The sequence below is a fragment of the Dendropsophus ebraccatus genome, chromosome 5 (genome assembly GCF_027789765.1).
Source record: "Dendropsophus ebraccatus isolate aDenEbr1 chromosome 5, aDenEbr1.pat, whole genome shotgun sequence".
Taxonomy (NCBI): domain Eukaryota; kingdom Metazoa; phylum Chordata; class Amphibia; order Anura; family Hylidae; genus Dendropsophus; species Dendropsophus ebraccatus.
In genome coordinates, this window is record NC_091458.1 from 144,961,994 (window position 1) to 144,981,688 (window position 19,695).

General features: G+C 44.5%; 1 protein-coding gene across 1 annotated transcript in view; it reads right to left on the minus strand.

Moving 5' to 3' along the window:
- Positions 1-6,642, minus strand: part of SLC9A1 (solute carrier family 9 member A1) — a 41,708-nt gene extending 35,066 nt beyond the window's left edge. Inside the window, exon 1 of the mRNA XM_069971542.1 lies at positions 6,211-6,642. Coding sequence (XP_069827643.1) covers positions 6,211-6,508 — 298 coding nt within the window. The 5' untranslated portion in view covers positions 6,509-6,642. The remainder of the gene's footprint in view (positions 1-6,210) is intronic.
- Between the last annotated feature and the right edge of the window lie 13,053 nt (positions 6,643-19,695).

Consider the following 19,695-nt stretch of genomic DNA (forward strand, 5'->3'; position numbering starts at 1 on the left):
GGAGCTGGAGTCAGAGCTGCGGCTTACTGACTCCACAGCACTGGTAGAAAGGGCTTAAGTCCAGGGCTCTGGAGTCGGAAAAAATTTACTGGCTTCAGCTTTAAAAAAAATCTTAGAACAATTTAGAGTTTTGATATAAATTTTATAAGTTTTGCTCATCAATATATATTTTGAGCAACATTCTAATAGGACACTGGCCCTATTAGATAAGGGTGGTCGGGGAAAAGTTGTCAGTCACTATTTGGCAGATTGTTTCTGAGTTGGAAGAGTCCATTGTGTGGGGGAGATCTGTGCTGTTCTCTTCCTGCATGCTGGATGACTGTATATGAGCAGCAGTGTAATATGTAGATATCCTGTGTAATATAGAGGAGGAGGAGAAGACATTAGTAGTGTAGCAGTAACCTCTGTCCACAGTGTGGTGTTTTTTTTTTTTTTTAAGAGATGAGCGAACCAGGTTCGGGTTCGCATCGATCCAAACCCGAACATTCGGCATTTGATTAGCTGGGGCTGCTGAACTTGGATAAAGCTCTAAGGTTGTCTGGAAAACACGGATACAGCCAATGACTATATCCATGATTTCCACAAAGCCTTAGGGCTTTATCCAAGTTCAGCAGCCACCGCTAATCAAATGCCGAAAGTTCGGGTTCGGATCGACTCGAGCATGCTCCAGGTTCGCTCATCTCTAGTTTTTTTCTTCACTGTTCTATGGCTGCAGCAGGCTGCGTGTATGTGTGCTATGACTGCAGGAGACTGTGTATGTGTGTGTGTATATGCTATGGCTACAGCAGTGTGTGTGTGTGTGTGTGTGTGTGTGTGTGTGCGCATGCTATGGCTGCAGCAGGCTGTGTGTGTGTATGCTATGGCTACAGCAGGCTGTGTGTGTGTATGCTATGGCTACAGCAGGCTGTCTGTGTGTGTGTGTGTGTGTGTGCGCATGCTATGGCTACAGCAGGCTGTGTGTGTGTGTGTGTGCGTCCCCACAGTGACCCCTCTATATCACTATGTGTGACCCCCTCTATATCACTATGGCTGACCTCTATATTACAGGTATCTGGCATTGTTAGCAGTATTTCTGTGTGTATGGTGAATATTTAGTTAGAAACTAAAAGACCACCTGCTCCTTCTAGTCTATTTGTGAACTGTTCAGGACATGGAGGCTGGAGACTGGCTGCATCCACTACACGCACAGGAGAAGGTGCTTTATATCTTCCTTCATTCATTCAATTGCCCCAGGATCATGTAGGACATTAGGGAGAAGCTGCTGAGCCAGTGTGATAAATAACTCCCCTGGTATATGACTGGCCATTTATGAAGGAGCAGGAGTCGGAGCTGCGGCTTACCGACTCCACAGCCCTGCGTAAGTCTAGCAACTTTGGATCCCTTCTTTGATCGCTCATCACCTATCAGTATTTATTTAGAAGGTTATATGTTGAGCTCTAATTACTTTTTTACTATTTGCAAGTCACATCCCAGCTGTGGCCCATGGCCACATGCTGCCCGTTGATAGATTCTGCCCGGCCCGCGCTCCCTTTCAGCATCCCCCCTAGAAGCTGCAGGGTGAGTGGGCTGAACATAAGGGACAGAATAGAGCAGCAGGAACTCTATTCATCGTCGTAGGCTTTGGGCACCTTGTGCCTGCAGCCTGTCGAGACGTGAGCTTTCCAGCAGGCGCAATGATATGACGTCATCACACCTGCTGTAGGATCCATCTCGCGGCTGACAGACTGGAGCAGAAAGGATGGAGGAACCTGCCGCTTTCTTGGAATAGGCGAGTATGAGGTGCTTTTTTTTAAAAAAAATGTTAAAGGCATTATTACTATAGGTGGGGGCTGTATACAACAGGGGGCATTATTACTATAGGTGTGGGGGTGCACAGCAGCGGACATTACTGCTACATGGGGGGGGGGTCACAAAAAGGGGACATTACTACTATATGGGGATGAGAGATAGAAAGGGATATTACCACTATATGGGGGATCCTACCTACAGGGGTAACCCACACACCTACTCCCTTTACTGCACATGACACCACAAAGCAGAATTACTGCTGTATGGGAGCCTACAGTAAGGGAAAAGGGAAGGAAAATGAAGGAAAAGTGGGAAACTTAAGATGTTAGTCCGGCAGGTTCTAAAGAGATGAATTGTAGCTGCAAGAAAATCGAGGAACATCTGGGCGAGGAAGAGAGAAAGTGACAATTCAGATCAAAGACTGTCACCGACTCTCCCCCGGAATCTCCCACACCTGCCTCACCGCCGTCCCCACCAGAACAGTTTAGTATATTGGTCTTGTGCTCGAAAACCATTACAATTTCTCATATGGCCCCATGGGAAAATTAATTGCCCACCCTTGGCATAGGCTGTACTTCCCGTCAGAACGTGACAATGCAGGAAGCTATGAGAAAGCGGACCCCGACGGTGGTCAGGGAGCTGGTGATGCTTGAGGAAGCGCTAGTATGGATCCTTTATTATGTTCCTCCCACCCCCTGCCGACCTTGGATTTTTAGATTTAGCCAGAGCTCCCCTTACTTGTCTTGTTAAAACGGTACTCCGACATCAGGAAAAGAAATAATGCTGCAGAAGCATATATCATTGCTTAGTTGTCTACCCCAGTTTCCGAAATCATGAAACCATTTCCTTTGAGGGTCTTCGTTCAGTATTTTGTGGTTCTCCCTAGTCGAGCAGTTGCTCAGCACTACAATTCCCAGGATGCATTGCTTCTGCAGACAGAAGATATGACTAATGTTATTCAATAGCCCGGTTCACATGTCCGTACAGGTTTACATAGCGGCGCTAATGAAGTGCCAATGTAATACTCCATGAAGCACGGAGCACTACAGATGCAAATTCGTAGTACAGCCGTGGGCTGCACTATGGACGTGTGAATGTAGCCTAAGGGTCCATTTACACAAAAAGATTATCTGCCAAAGATTTGAAGCCAAAGCCAGAAACGGACTATAAACAGAGATCAGGTCATAAAGAAAAGCCTAAGATTTCTCCTTTTCAAATCCATTCCTGGCTTTGGCTTCAAATCTTTGGCAGATAATCTGTCAGACAATCTCTCTGTGTAAATGGACCCTAATGCTGGGTTTACACGGGACGATAATTGGCCCGATCGCACGATTAACGATGTCGGAGTAACGATTTTTTTTCATAACGATCAGCGTTTAGACGGTACGATATATCATACGGAAAAATCGTTTTGCGATCATTTTAAGATCATGCGCCTGCAACCCGGCCCTCCCGGTCAACCCCCTGCGCTGCCCCGATTGCCCCCCCCGCCGCTCCGATCGCCCCCGCTGCCCCGGTCACGAGCATACCTTACCTGCCCCGCGTAGCAGGTGTTCGAAATCCCCAGCTTCCCTCTTCAGTGCATTGATTGGCTGAAGAGGGGAGCCGGGAATTTCAAACGGCTCCTCTTCAGCACTGATTGGCTGAAGAGGAGCACTGATTGGCTGAAGAGGAGCCGTTTGAAATTCACGGCTCCCCTCTTCAGCCAATCAATACACTGAAGAGGGGAGCCGGGGATTTTGAACACCTGCTACGCGGAGTAGGTAAGGTATGCTCGTGGCCGGGTGCAGCGGCAATTGGAGCGGCGCAGGGGGCTGCGGATGAGCGGGGGGCCGGACTTTCGCGCTACGACTGTTTACAACTGTTTTCAACATGTTGAAAGACAAAACTACTACTCACTGCTGACTGACATCTACCAAGAAGTAGTGTACAGTAAGTAACGTTAAACGGATCTGTCAGAACGCTGAGTGTTATTTCGACAGATCCGCTCAACACTACTTAGGGCCATATTACACGGCCCGATAACTAATGCAAGTGAGCGCTGATCTTCTAGTGATGTCCGTGCAGCCCTTGCCTTCCCCAGTGTTCTTGTAGCTCCTCTCTGCTCCCCGCAGCCGCCACTGGAACTTCTGAGCCGGTCTATGAAATAACAGGCTGCTCAGCCAATCACTGGATGAGACAGGACAGCAGCGTGGCCAGTGATTGACTGACCAGTGCCCCGTGTAATAGAAGGGAGGGGTAAGCTCTGGTGCAGTTTTCTCACCAAGAACAAGTTGCAATCCAACATCATTTGTCTAGGGAGAATTGGGAGCTTTGGGTATGGACACACTGCTATCTAGGGGGCCTGTAATTACTTTAGGTCATACCTGAAAATAGGTTTTCCCTCCTCCATGAGCTTCAAAGAGTTGGACGCTGTAAATGTTGGTAGCACGGTGCAAGCGAGGAAATTTCTTCCAGATGTATTTCACAGCATCTACATGACCACAGGGCTAATCGTGACAGATCTAGACCACAACCTGTGCCACATGACTTCTGTTACATATCGTGGGAAGGCACCGGCACATCTTTATTACGCAGTCATATGACACAATGTCAGGTGGTTTTCCGCAGTCATTTGCACGCTACTCTTATACAACACCACAACAAAATGTGACATCATAGCACAACAAAAATGCACACAGTTATCAGCTATTAAAGATATTTAAAGAAGTATTCTGCTCCAAAATAAGTTTCCATATGTTGCTTGCCACCGGGATGACATAACAGTGTATTACTACCTTAGGGCAGATGCTAAAGGAGAATACCGGGGAGCAAAGAAAGTGGCATAGAACAGCCGTTATTTCAAAATAACTGCAATTATTTGCCATTAAATGTCGGCTATCTCTAGTCTGACACAGTGCTCTCTGCTGCCACCTCTGTCCATGTCAGGAACTGTCCAGAGCAGGATAGGTTTTCTATAAAGATTTGCTCCTGCTCTGGACAGTTCCTGACATGGACAGAGGTGGCAGTAGAGAGCACTGTGCCAGACTGGAAAGAATACACCAATTCCTGCAGGACACATAGCAGCTGATAAGTACTGGAGGACTGGAGAATTTTAATAGAAGTAAATTAAAAATCTGTATAAGTTTTTATGACAGGTTGATTTTAAAGATATTGAAAGATCTGTGGTATTTCCTAGCCAGAATTCTCAGACGTGTATTGGGATTCCACTTCAAGTAGTAACGTGGATTCCTGATGCCCATTTCTTATGGAATCATTCTCCCACTACCCTGGGAAATCCACTGTGATGCAGACAGAAGGATTTCCCTGTGACGTCACATGGGGGTCCCACAGCTGTATACCGGTCCCATAGCTGTATATAAGTCCCATAGCCGTATACATTCCATGGCTATGTTTACACAACATAAGAGACCGGCTGTTCCATGACCCGCCCGGGTCACGGAACGGCCGGTCTATGAAAAAATCCCGGACGATACTGCAGTACCAGATAGATGATCTTTGGCACCGCAGTGCACTTCTCCACTGTACACTATGGAGCGTGCAGCCGCTCGCTCCATAGTGTGCACTGACATGGGTTTTCTGCAGCCGCTATTCAATGAATAGCGGCCACAGAAAACCGACATGTAAGTTGTTTGCAGCGCCGCTAGGGATCCCGGCCGGAGCATATACGCTCCAGCTGGGATCCCATAGACTGCAAGGTAATGTATATTTTCATAATAACCACAGCTGTTGCACAATGGACATGGTTTTACGAAAATATACATTGTGTGAACATAGCCTATAGCTGTGTGTCCCATAGCTGTATACATGGGTCTTATATATGTCCCATAGCTGTATATATCGGTCCCATACCTACTGTGTGTATATATATATATATATATACACACACACATACATATATATGTGTCTCATAGCCGTATACATCCCATAGCTGCATATGGGTGGCATACCTGTATACGTCCCTTAGCTGTATAGGTCTCATATAGAAGATGATCCAGTATGAGCAGAATACGGATCCGTGTCCAGGACACAGCGCCCTCCCCTTCCCCGAACACAAGGTACCGGCTGCCACTCACCCCCTCCCCCGGACACAAGTACCGGGCACCGGCTGCCACTCACCCCCTCCCCCGGACACAAAGTACCGGGCACCGGCTGCCACTCACCCCCTCCCCCGGACACAAAGTACCGGGCACCGGCTGCCACTCACCCCCTCCCCCGGACACCGGCTGCCACTCGCCCCCTCCCCCGGACACAAAGTACCGGACACCGGCTGCCACTCACCCCCTCCCCCGGACACAAAGTACCGGGCACCGGCTGCCACTCGCCCCCTCCCCCGGACACAAAGTACCGGGCACCGGCTGCCACTCACCCCCTCCCCCGGACACCGGCTGCCACTCGCCCCCTCCCCCGGCTGTCACTCACCGAGCTTCATCAGACAGGCCAGCAGGATCCACAGGGCGATCTCGAAGGGATCTCTGATGTAGTCGTAATCCATACCGACCACCGGGAAGAGCTTGCGGTGATGGGCGGTTTTATTGCCCGGAGCCCCGTGCGGCCCCTCGGTGACCTCGTGATGCTCATGCCCGTAGAGGGTGTCCCGGGGCTCCAGGTCCGGAGAGCTGGCATGAGAGGGCAGATCGGGGAGCAGGAGCAGCACGAAGAGCAGCCACCCTGCCCGCCTGCACCCGGGGAGCATCATGTCTACAAACCGCAGCAGCATAGACGGATCCGCCCGGAAAACGCAGCCTTATAGACTGCAGGCACACACAGCGGCTCGTCCACCTCCTTCAGCCGTGCGCATACTGGGCTGCCGCTCACACAGTGTACACGGGGCTGTGCAGTGGACGCGTCTCATACCAGTGTATGTGTCACACAAGGATATTACATGACCTCCACTATAACAGCCGGGAAGCAGCTCCTCCATATGTGCAGCCCAGATAACAGTGACCGCCAGAGGACAGGGCGGCTCTATGAGCCGCTGCTTCCAGCATGTATGCCCCCCGGGCCGGCACCCTGTGGCCTTCACTCTCCAACCTCCCGGCTGCTCTCTCCTCTAGCTACTAACTCCTACTGGATTTCCACTGATAGAAAGCCCGGGAAGAGTGGGCGATTCCACTGAAAGATTAGGGTGGAGGCGATAGAGTGAGCGCCCTCTGCTGTAGCGGAGGTTCATTACAGCGGGGAGGGCGCTTCAGTAAGAAGAGGAATTTGCTTGAGGCTTCTGTCAGCTTACCTGTCTGGGGTAGGAATTTATAGGGAATGGTAATAGCCAGGCATCAATGGATTCATAGATTTCCAGGAAGAATAACAGGGGAAGGAGAGACGGGAAGGAAAGAATTATTTTAGTGCTGTAACCTTCAGGTACATTCGCTTTAACATGACCCACGGATAGATCGGCGCCGACACAGGGAAGCGATTGGCTGAGCACAGTTATGTTCAGCCAATCACAGCTGAGCAACTGAAGACGCGGCAGAGTAGGGCTGGCATGAGAAACAGGTGGACCGGTTCGGCCGGCCTCCCAAAGATGTCGTCATTGTCCCAAGATGGCGGCCAGGGGTCGACAGTAATGCGGTGAGTATAATACACCACACTTCCAGGGTGGGGGAGGGACACGGGGAAGGGGGCCATTCACTTACATAACACACATTACAAAGTTGCACTACCTCTTTAAAGGGGAACTCCAGGTAGAGGTTAAAAAAAATAAAACTTCTGCAGAAGCATAACGCATTACTTATCTGTCTATGCCAGCTTTCAAACTACCAAAAATCCATTTGTTTGGGGTTTTTTTTGCTCTGTTTTGTGTTTCAGGGGAAAACAATGTTTTTTTTTATGGCAAGCAATACCAGAAGAGAGGCAGCAACTAGTAAGGGGAGACCCATAAGTGGCCTCTCTGCTTGTCAATCATTCCCACACTGCACACTGACAGGCTGAGAGACATAACTAGTCACGGGTGGCTTACCGCCCAGGTGACTAGTTGCCGTCTTTCTACCGGCCTTGCACGACAGAATAAAACATCTTTTTCCCCTTTGTAACTTTGCCGCTGCAGTCGTGTCTGGTACGCTCCGTGAGCTCCACAGTCAATCTATACTGTGCTGCTGGGAACCATATTAGCACAATTATGCTGACTGGTTCTCTTTAAATACAGAGGCTATACCCCTTTTATTGAGTCTAAATTCAATTATAAGGTACATACTAAACCAAGGAAAACTTATGGAAACTTATGATAAGGTTATGTTCACATGATGGGATTTTGTGGCCGTGAAAAAGACGTTTGTCATTTGCCAATGAAGGCTGTCTACAATTGTCATTGGAGAATGATCATTTTTAATTTTCCCAGTACATTTATTATGAGTTTCCTTACAGGTCTGGCACATGTTGTTTTAACTTTACTGACCAACGGGTCAGTTTTCACCTTACTGACACGATTAGTCCAAAATAGCCAGCTGATTCCCTCTACAAAAACCAGCCATATACACCAAGTGGCCATTGTCAGTACAGTAGCATGGAGATTATGGCATTATAATGAATGATGATGCCGGGAGTTCCAAGTTCCGGTCTGCATCATACAATCGGTGCATGGACCATATATTATGGACGCATGAATAGGGCCCAACTTCACAGGGAGAGAGGCCAGACACCACCTCTCTTCTTTGTACTCTCCACTAAACTACCATAAAGAGAGGCTCACCTAGGACTGCAGTGGTCCTCTACACCCTCAGAGTCTTTAAAAAAATCTGGCATCTGGACATGGTCTTCAGCCTCGGTAGTGGACAACCAGGCCTCTTTGCCCGCCATGATACAACACCCTGGCAAGGAGAGAGATGATGGCCTCTCTCCACCTCCCAATACCTGCCTAGACAACAGATTTTAGCAAACAGACATCCTCACAGACTAAACAAAAAGGTGTGCACAGGTGCAAAAAATCAATATGTTCAGTTACTGATATGGACACAAACAAAGCGAGCATAACATAACGGATTATGCACACTAAACCACAAGTAAATGAGAAAATGTATACAAATAATCTTTATTCCATATACCACCAACAAACAAAAATATTTTTAAAAACTGATGTAATCACTGTTGGCTTCGGTCACGTGATTGTGACGCAATACTTTCATTTCCACACGCAGGATTCCAATTGGGGGAAATAATTGTTTGGTTATTATATCTTCTTTAACAGATATATATATATATATATACTGCAAGTTTGTGTATGCCAGAGGACATAGCGGAATGCGCGGGGTTGGCTCTCTGACACCAGGATGAGTTGATCAACTGACTTACATTACATACATACATACATTAATCTTGTCTGTTTATTTACTGTTGGAATATAGGTGTAGTGGCTGCATTGGTATTTCATGAGTATACTTTGTTTTAGACACTTGTTATTAGAAACAGACTAGTTCAGGTCATAAAGGAAAGCCTGAGATTTCTCCTCTTTTCAAATCCATCCCTGTCTTCGGCTTCAAATCTTCGTCAAATAATCTGTCAGATAATCTTTTCTGTGTAAATGGACCCTAAGGCCCTGACTATTGTATGGGTCCTTCAGAATGGTTATAGACCGCATGTGGTCTTTTTTTTAAATGTTTTTAATTGTTTGTTGGCAGTATATGGAATAAAGATTATTTGTATACATTTTCTCATTTTTGTGTGGTTTAGTGTGCATAATCTTTTGTTATGTTCACTTTGTGTCCACATCCTCACAGAGCTCTACGATTGACCACACTATGGCGAACATTGTCTTCAGCCAGAAGAATCTAGACCAGCTGGTGCAGGGTGACACACCATACAGAATAACGTCCGTAATTGATTACGACTAACCAAATAATAGTAATCACTGACCTAAAGGAGAACAGTGAAAAAACTCCAATGATGTACTCAATCAAAAGTCTCAGTGGAGATTCTTGATTGAGTACTTCATTGGAGTTTTTTCACTGTTCTCCTTGAGTTCAGTGATTACTGTGTTTTTTTGGGTGATTTGTCATTGCCTCAACTAGCCAGAATCCTACCCCACACTGACGAGGGGCAAATACCCCGAAACGGCTGTCTGTGGATGGATGCCTGCCCTGGCAAGCCCTTGTCATGATCGCAATACTCGTACCTTGAGTTAGACATAGACAAAAAGGGGCCACCCTGGTGTTTCCCTATTTATGTTCCAATATTTGCAACCGAGTGGGACTTAAGGGGCTATTTATCAGGGTGATGTGGTGCTCTCCCCATCATGGAGGCACCCGTGGCAACAGGCTAGAGATATCTGGCTATCCCGTGTTTTGAGACTCGCAACCGAGACTCCACGGACTTTTGTTTTGCATGACCAACTAATAAACATGCTCATTATTTACCACCTGCTTTTTGCAAAATACGGCCGCATTTTCCCCACCAGCTCACTGGTGGGTTATTATTGTTTTACTTTTACTCAAAGCTACGACTGTATTTTAAATTTTTTTATTAACGTGAACATAGCCTTAGGGTGGGTTCATGCACAGCACTTTTGAGGGCCTAAGCCAGAAGGGTTTGATATTAGATCTTTAAAGACACGCACATTGTTTAAACATTAGAAGAAATTCAGGTTGATCTGCTTTCCTGTGTTAAACGTGCGCCTTTTTGACTATACTCCACAGGACAAACTGTGGCAACGCCCTAAGTGGTTAAACAAGCTATTAAAAAGCCTCCTGAGATTACGAGCAAGGGTGTAGCTATAGGGAACAACTTTGTCTGAATATTTTATGGCCAGGGGAGGTAGCCAAGGATTAAATGGTCAAATTTTAATTGATGATTTATACAACGTTTACAAACTTTTATTTACATTTTTATACTAAATGTCCTATCACACTAAGCGATTATCAGCCGTATTTGGCCGATTATCAGCCGTTACGGACAATAATCATTTGATGTAATAGTTAGTGTTAAAAGGCAACAATCAGCCGATATGCATGATGTCGGCTGATCCTTGTCTTTCAACCTGTAGAAATAAATCTTGACAATAATGATGGTCCGCTACCGGTCGCTCCGTGTAACAGGAGCGATGGCAGCAGTCTTCCGCTATCTCCTATGGACTCCCTGGACAATCTTAAGATCATCCGGGGAGTCCCTCCTGCAGACTTTCCCATTTGCTGTTGTTGCGTGTTATAGCAGGGAACGAGGATCAAGCGAGCGCTGATCTAGCAGGTCGGCACTCGCTTGCACTTCCTGATCAGCCCGTGTAAGGTCCTTAACAGAAAGAAAAACTGGCTGATCCATAGAGACAACTGCTAAAGCTGTTAATAGCATATGTTTTTGCCCAGAGCCACAGATCTCCAGGCAGCCACTACTTTCAACTGTATATACATCCTTTGGACACAGATGCAGTTTAACACAATGATGGAACATGGAGCCGTCAGGTTGCTGCTGTGCAATTCAGTCACATAGGATGCAGACACATCAGTCCTGCAACCTATGAGCCACTCAGATGGGATCCTTGAGCCATCATTTCACATGACCAAGGTGGCTTATAGGCTGCAGGACTGAAGAGAAAGAGCTTCATTGCTGGTAGGCGAAAGGAGAGTATCACTTTTAATTGCCCACAGTAAAGGGGGAGTCAAAATTCTCAGGACACTCTTGTGTCCATCAGGTATATCCTCTTTAATATGACCCACTGATAGAACTGCGCCGTCACGGGGAAGCTAGTGCCGCGGTCCGTTTTTTTGAACCGCAGCCCGGTTCCTGTGTATGGTGCCGTTCTATCCATGGGTACCGGGCCAGAGCTGAAGCACAGGAGGAGGGACGGCCCGCTCCCAGTCGGAGGAATTACCTCCCACTGAGGTCGGGCCGGCCCGCCTCCTGTGCTTCAGCCCCGATACCAGTGGATACAACGGCGCTGTACATGGGAACCGGGTTACGTTTCAAAAAACGCACTGCGGCACCGGCTTCCCCGTTCTATCCGTGGGTCATATTAAGGAGGATGTACCTGACGATACTCTTAAATTTCAGAAACTAAAGGTGGCCCCTTCAACAGCAGAAACTTCCTGAGGATCCTTCTCAAATTTATTATCTTGGACAACATGCCTGGGGTCTGGAAAAAAGAAAGGGAGGCGGTAGAAAAAACCAACGGGGAAGGGAAAAATGCACAGGAGGGCACACCAAGAAGAACCCAATGACCTTGTGGTAAAGTGATGGCGGAGACTGTGAGATATATCACTATGAAAATTGTTTATATTTTATGAAATGACAATTGAAGATGTGATTAGTTGTTTATGTTACACGAGTATGTGTTTGTGTATATATAAGCACCTTTGAAGACTGTTTTGCTATGCTTGAGGGAAGCATTGTTGCCAAAATGGTGCAAGTGGTGTGAATAAATTCACAAGTGCTGTCCCCATCTTCCACTTTGATTCAGACTTCAGACTCGTGGATCCAGTTTGGTGAGACGTTCATTGTTTGAATTTTTAAACGCTTTGCTATAAAAAGCTTCCTGTGCTGACGGTCATTGTTGTAACTGTGTAAAAGATCTTGCCTGATCTGACATCGGGTATGGAGAGATGGAACTGCTCGCTGGGCAGCAGAGTTACTGAGGCTATTAACTGTTGTGAATAAATGTTATTAATAAAAATTAAGGGGGGACATTTATGAAGGCTGCACCACTGGCGTACGGCAGGGAGAAGGCACAGATTGGCCGCTTCTCCCTGGTGTACACCAGCCATATTCCTCACTCATCCAATAGGCTGGCATGACCTCCTCCTGCACCTAATTTACCATGATTTACACCTGCTTGCAGGCAAAAATTATGGCAGAAATTTACACCTGCTCAATCGCAGGTCAGGTCAGTCTCTCTCTCTAAGAGGTGTGCATCTCTTAGCGAATACGCCAGTCTTCATAAATGTCCCCCTAAATCCGTGTATGATACTCAGCAGGTGTCATATAGTGACCATCAGTCCAGTGTGCAGTTACATCTCTCAATGCCAAATTGTGAGTGTTTATAAGTGAGTGTGTGCAGAATGCAGCTTAAGCTAGCTACGCCTCTACTTGTCAGTGCAATATTTTATTATATTCTTTTACTAAATCAGCAAGAATTTTTTATATTTTTTTTTCGTTTTCACTTTGTCAAGACAATGAGTGCAGAATGATGGGGGGGGGGAATATTTTCTTTATTTTAGCACAAGGTCTCAAAATAACATGACGCCATTTTAGTCGATTTCTGGATGCGGAACTTTAGTTGTGGGGACCCCCTTGGTTTCAGAATCATAAATGTGTTTCATCCTCAGTCACTAACCTATCCAAAAAGTCCTTTGGAGTATCAAAATGGGCCAAAACAGCTCTGGACACCTAAACTTCTGCCTTCTTCTGTTCAGTCAGCACAATTGTGGTGATCTAGCTCCCAACTGCACCCAATACACCTCCTGCACATCTCCCTTACCATACAAGCTGTGTGTGCAGCGGTATATGATTAGGAATATAAAATTAGCTTTTATAATATGTCAGCACAATCATGATTATTGGTTCCCTTTAAAAAATGTTGCCACCCACTTAGCAGAAAGCTTGTGCATGTCTTGGATAATGTTAATACTGAAACCAATGCACTCCCAGGAGATGCCTAGTATCATTCTTTTTGGCAGATATTTGCCTAAAAAGACAGCTGTCAAATGGCCAAAAAGACAGTGTGTGAACCTAGCGAAAAAAATAGGTCTGGTTCAGTTGGGTCCTGACAAGTCATGTTTTTCAAGCCATTCGTTAGGTGCAGCGACTTAGGGTCTGGATTAACAATTAATCTGTTATTCATGTTGGTGGGATTCAAGTAGGTTCGGTAGTTAGGACCTGAAAGTAAACAGAGAATTAAATTACCTAAGAAAATACAAGCTTGCATTATAGGGCACTCCTTTTTTGGGGCCTGGAAGAGAGCGTAGGCGAGTAAATATAGGACTAACTTATCTTTAGACTCTGCACACTTTTTCTGTTTGGTTACAAAGGCTGGAGTTGGAGTGAACTGTATGCTATTCTGTATAGATTAGTTGCATCATTGCCCACACCCAATATATTAATTATTGATGGTGGCATCGACATGAGCAAAGTTAAGACTTTAGATTTGATCTGGGAAATAAAAAGAAATTTAGTAATTTCTCATTTCAGATTCTATTATTTCTTTTTCAGAATGTGACAAGGATGTGCTGGGCTGACCGTATAGCATATAAGAGAATAAATAGATCCATGGAAAAATTTCTTCAGCCTATTGGGAGTTTTAGGGTACAAACACACACGACATATACGCTGCGTATTTACTGCTGCGATACGCAGCAGATACGCAGCAGATTAGATCTAAATAACTGAACACAGTATCAAATCTGCTGCGTATCTGCTGCGTATCTGCTGTGTGTGTTTGTACCCTTATGGAAGGTTTTGTTCTAGAATTACACGGAGCCGACTTTCAGGTTAGGAATAGGGGTCTGCATTTTTGTGATAAATCTGGACTTCTTTGGAGACTGAATAGCAGTGGCTTTGCAGTAATCCAGAGGAGACAGGTGTTAGCTAGGGCAGATGTTTAAAAAAAAATAAAAAAAAATTATATATATATATATATATATATATATATATATATATATATATATATAAAGCAAAAATCCTGCAGCACTCCACAAATGTAATATGAGTTGGTGCCAAGCGGTAGGCACGAGAGACCAGTCGTGTCAAACGTATAGCAAGGTAGAAAACCGCAGCACTCCGGATAAATTCAAAAGAAAGTAGTATTTATTTTCACCCAAAAACTTGCGACGTTTCGCTCTCGCTGAGAGCTTTATCAAGCAGTGTAACAACATGTGCTCCAGTCAAAGTATAAATGTGTTCACATACAAATAGGATGATTGACCAACAATCAATAAATCAAGTGAATAAAAATATAAAATTCATATGGCATATAGTGACAGTGATTGACAAAAAAATAGTATGATTATATTTTACATTGTGCATATGTGGCAGTAATGTGGATCCATTTTAGTGTAATATAATATAGCGTTATATTTATTATTATATTACACTAAAATGGATCCACATTACTGCCACATATGCACAATGTAAAATATAATCATACTATTTTTTTGTCAATCACTGTCACTATATGCCATATGAATTTTATATTTTTATTCACTTGATTTATTGATTGTTGGTCAATCATCCTATTTGTATGTGAACACATTTATACTTTGACTGGAGCACATGTTGTTACACTGCTTGATAAAGCTCTCAGCGAGAGCGAAACGTCGCAAGTTTTTGGGTGAAAATAAATACTACTTTCTTTTGAATTTATCCGGAGTGCTGCGGTTTTCTACCTTGCTATATATATATATATATATATATATATATAAGTTTTTACTATTTTTCTCCATTCAAAAAAATTATAAAAAGTAGAAGACATTTACAAAACAGTTCCATCAAAACACTGTTCCTTTTAACCCTCCCCACCCTCCCCCACCCCCTCACTGTGGCAGAGAAAAAAAGAAAGAACACAACTTTAAAGAAAACATTTATATATAACTTTATACAACCTTCCCATCCCTCTATTTGTGGAACCTTAGGTGAAATCCAGTTTCTAGTAATCAGCAATTTTGCATAAAAAAACATCTTAATACCACCCTAATTAATTCCAGCTGTATCCCCTAAAATAATAACCATTGGGGAGAAGGGTATCTCCACTTTAACTCTTTGTACTGTTTTGGTGTGGACTAGTTTCCAGAATTTATCCAGTTTTCCACATGACGAAAACATATTGGGGGAACATGTATGAAATGGAGTAAATGCCTTTTTTCGGCGTAAATCGGCGTAAAAATATTCGCAAACTGTATTTTTACGAATATTTTTTCCTCATCTGCGCCACCTTCGCCAGTTGGGCGGAGAGAGGGAGTTACGTTGGGGTGCGGATACACGCAGAGGGGGCACGGCCTCTGCATGCGCCGCATTTATCATTTTTTCTGTGGAAGAATGATACTGAAACCTTTGCCAGCTCTCAGCTGGTGCAGGTTTAAATTTTTTCGCACGGACAGGCTCCGTGCGATCGGGATTTTTGTAGAGGCAATGCGCCTCTACATAAATCCCCTGAGCTCCGGAGCTGCAGGGACATTTGTAAGCCCGGCGTAAAAAACGCCGGACTTCATAAATCCCTCCATGGAGTTGATCAGCTTTAACTGCACCACAACGAGGACAGCAACTATTCGCCCTTTTTTATCTTGCACAATAAACTTGTAGTCATATACAACCTATGAATAATGTTGAATTGAATCAATTGATGATTACCCGACAGAGATACCTTACTAATATTTCCATAGATACTGTTCCATTGTTTTTCTTAAACCACCTCCATCTCCAATTCCCACTTCTTTTTACTCAAGAACTCCACCTTAGTACATCCACTTAGATATTTATTTACGAATGAGATCTCCTTCTTTTTTACCACTTGCCCTCTTAATGACTCTATCAAACTATCTGAAACAAACTTAACCTCAATGGATCTGCATATAACCTGCATAGCGTTGTATAATCTCCTATATTCCCACCAGAGTTTCCTTGATAGAATGAACTTTGTTTTTGCTGTTTTTATTTTGTTTTGCTTCCCCTCCACCATCACGTCAGAAAGTTTAAGAATGCCTGCTCTCTTAAAATTTACTAATACTCCCAACTTATTAACTTCAGGAAGTGTATCATTAACCCCTTAAGGACCGGGCCTAAAATGGCCTTAAAGAGAACCAATCATGGACGAAAGTTTTTTTTATTCCTTAATTAAATGCAAATCATAATTTAATTGACATTTGCAAATATAATTAATTATTTTTATTGTCACGTTTTTGAATTATTCCCTTTTTACTTTCCTGTCTCGAGCCGGCTCTTTTCAAAAGAGTCGGCGCGAGACAGGAAACTCCCGTCATGCAGAGTGGCAGGAAAGGTTCCCATGATCCTTTGCCTGCCGCTCTGTTAACACACAGTGATCTCGCGCTATACAGCGCAAGATCGCTGTGTATTATCTAAAGTCCCTCTTCTCTAATCTATTTATGAAGATACAGACTGCCTCTGCAGTCTGTATCTTTATACTTTACCTAATCCTCTTCTTCGGTGCAGCAAGGCCGGCGGCGCCATCTTGATTACGTCACTTGCGTTCCAGCGGAGGAACGCAAGGCCCGTAATCAAGATGGCGGTGCCCGGCCTTGCGGCACTGAAGCAGAGGATAGGTAAAGTATAAAGCTACAGACTGCAAATGCAGTCTGTATCCTCATGAAGTCTATCTATGAAGATACAGACTGCCTTTGCAGTCTGTATCTTTATACTTTACCAGATCCTCTGTTCCCTGGCTGTTCCGGCGGCGCCGCCATCTTGATGACGTCACTTGCGTTCCAGCTGTGCGTTCCAGCGTGACGTCATCAAGATGGCGGCGCCGCCGGAACAGCCAGGGAACAGAGGATCTGGTAAAGTATAAAGATACAGACTGCAAAGGCAGTCTGTATCTTCATAGATAGACTACATGAGGATACAGACTGCATTTGCAGTCTGTAGCTTTATACTTTACCAGATCCTCTGTTCCCTGGCTGTTCCGGCGGCGCCGCCATCTTGATGACGTCACGCTGGAACGCACAGCTGGAACGCAAGTGACGTCAGCAAGATGGCGGCGCTCACCGGAACAGCCAGGGAACAGAGGATCAGGTAAAGTATAAAGATACAGACTGCAAAGGCAGTCTGTATCTTCATGAATAGACTTAGGGAGAGATGTACTGTCATAATAGGGACAGTTATATTTAGGTGATTGGTTCTCTTTAAGGACCGGAGCAAATTTTATGAATATGACCTGTGTCACTTTATTCATTAATAACTTCGGGATGCTTTTACCTATCCGGCTGATTCTGAGATTGTTTTCTCGTAACATATTGTACTTCACATTTCTTGTAAATTGGAGTCGATACTTATAACGAATCTTTATGGAAAAAACCAAAATAACGTGAAAATTGTAAAAAAATGCATTTTTCCAACTTTAAACCTTTTCTGCTTATACAGAAAATGGTTATAGCATTAGCAACAAATTATAGCATTAGCAACATGTCTACTTTATGTTGGCAGCATTTATTAAACTATATTTCATTTTTTTTAGACAATAGAAAGCGTAAAACATTAGCAGCAAATTTCCAAATTTTCAGTAAAATTTCAAAATCAGATATTTTTAGGGACCTGTTCAGGTTTACTAAAAGTGTATTTGAGGGGCCTGTATGTTAGAAAGCCCCACAAAGCACCCCATTTCAGAAACTGCACCCCCCAAACTCTGCAAAAGCAGATCCAGAAAGTTTTTTAACCCTTTAGGGGAGTCACAGAAATAAAAGCTAAGTGTGTAAGAAATTTGAAAATGTTAATTTTCTGTGCAGAGATTTTATTGTAATCCAATATTTTTCATAATTATAAACTTATTACCAGAGAAATGCACCCCAATATGTATTGCCCCGTTTCTGCAGTTTATAGAAATACCCCATATGTGACCCTATTGCGCTATTTGACGCAACCACAAGCCTCAGATATAAGGGAGCGCCTAGTGCATTTCAATGGCTCCGTTATATTTGGTCATTTCTGACTGTATCACTTCAGCTTGGCAGAGGCTCTGGGGTGCCAAAACCTAAAAAACACCACTAAAGGGACACCATTCAGAAAACTACACCTCTCAAGGAATGTAACAAGGGGTGCGGTGAGCATCTGGACCCCACAGGTGCTTCACAGATTTTCCCAACAATACGGCGTGAAAAAAGACAAAAGTATTTTTTACACTAAAAAGTTGTTCTAGCTGTTCTTCAATTTTTCATTTTCACAAAGGGATAAAAGGAAAAAAAAAAACACAAAACATGTAGCGCAGTTTCTCCCGAGTACGGAAATACCCCACATGTGGACATAAAGTGCCAAGCGGGCGCAGGACGAGCCTCCAAAGGGAAGGAGCGCCAATTGGCTTTTGGAAGCTGGATTTCACTGGAATGGATTTCAAGGGCCACGTCGCATTTACAGAGCCCTCGTGCTGCCAAAACACTGGAAACCCCCCATAAGTGACCCCATTCTGGAAACTACACCCCTCAAGGAATCTAACAAGGGGTGCAGTGAGCATATGGACCCCACTGGTGACGGGCACAAATGTGGAACAATGTGACGTGAAAGTGAAAAATTTCATTTTTTCACTTTCACGGCAAAAATGTGCCCGTCATCAAGGGGTCCATATCCTCATTGCACCCCTTGTTAGATTCCTTGAGGGGTGTAGTTTCCAGAATGGGGTCACTTGTGGGGGGTTTCCACTGTCTTGGCAGCACAAGGGCTCTATAAATGCGACATGGCATTCATCATCCATTCTAGCCAAATCCAACCTCCAAAATCCAAATGGCGCTCCTTCCCTTCGGAGGCTTGCCCTGCGCCCACATGACGCTTTATGTCCACATGTGGGGTATTTACGGACTCGGGGGAAATTGCTCTAAACATTTTGTGTGTTTTTTTCTCTTTTAACCCCTTGTGAAAATAATAAATTCAAGGCTAGACCAACATTATAGTGTAAAAAATGTAATATTTCATTTTCACGCCACATTGTTCCATATTTGTGCCCGTCACCAGTGGGGTCCATATGCTCACTACACCCCTTGTTACATTCCCTGAGGGGTGTAGTTTCCATAATGGGGTCACTTGTGGGGGGTTTCAACTGTCTTGGCAACACAGGGGCCTTTTAAATGCAACATGGCCCCTCGAAATTCATTCCAGCCAAATCCAGCCTCAAAAAACCAAATGGCGCTCCTTCCCTTTGGAGGCTTACCCTGCACCCGCATGGCGCTTTATGTCCACATGTGGGGTATTTCCGTACTCAGGGGAAATTGCTCTACAAATTTTGTGTTTTTTTTATTTTTTAGCCCCTTGTGAAAATGAAAAAATCAAGACAAG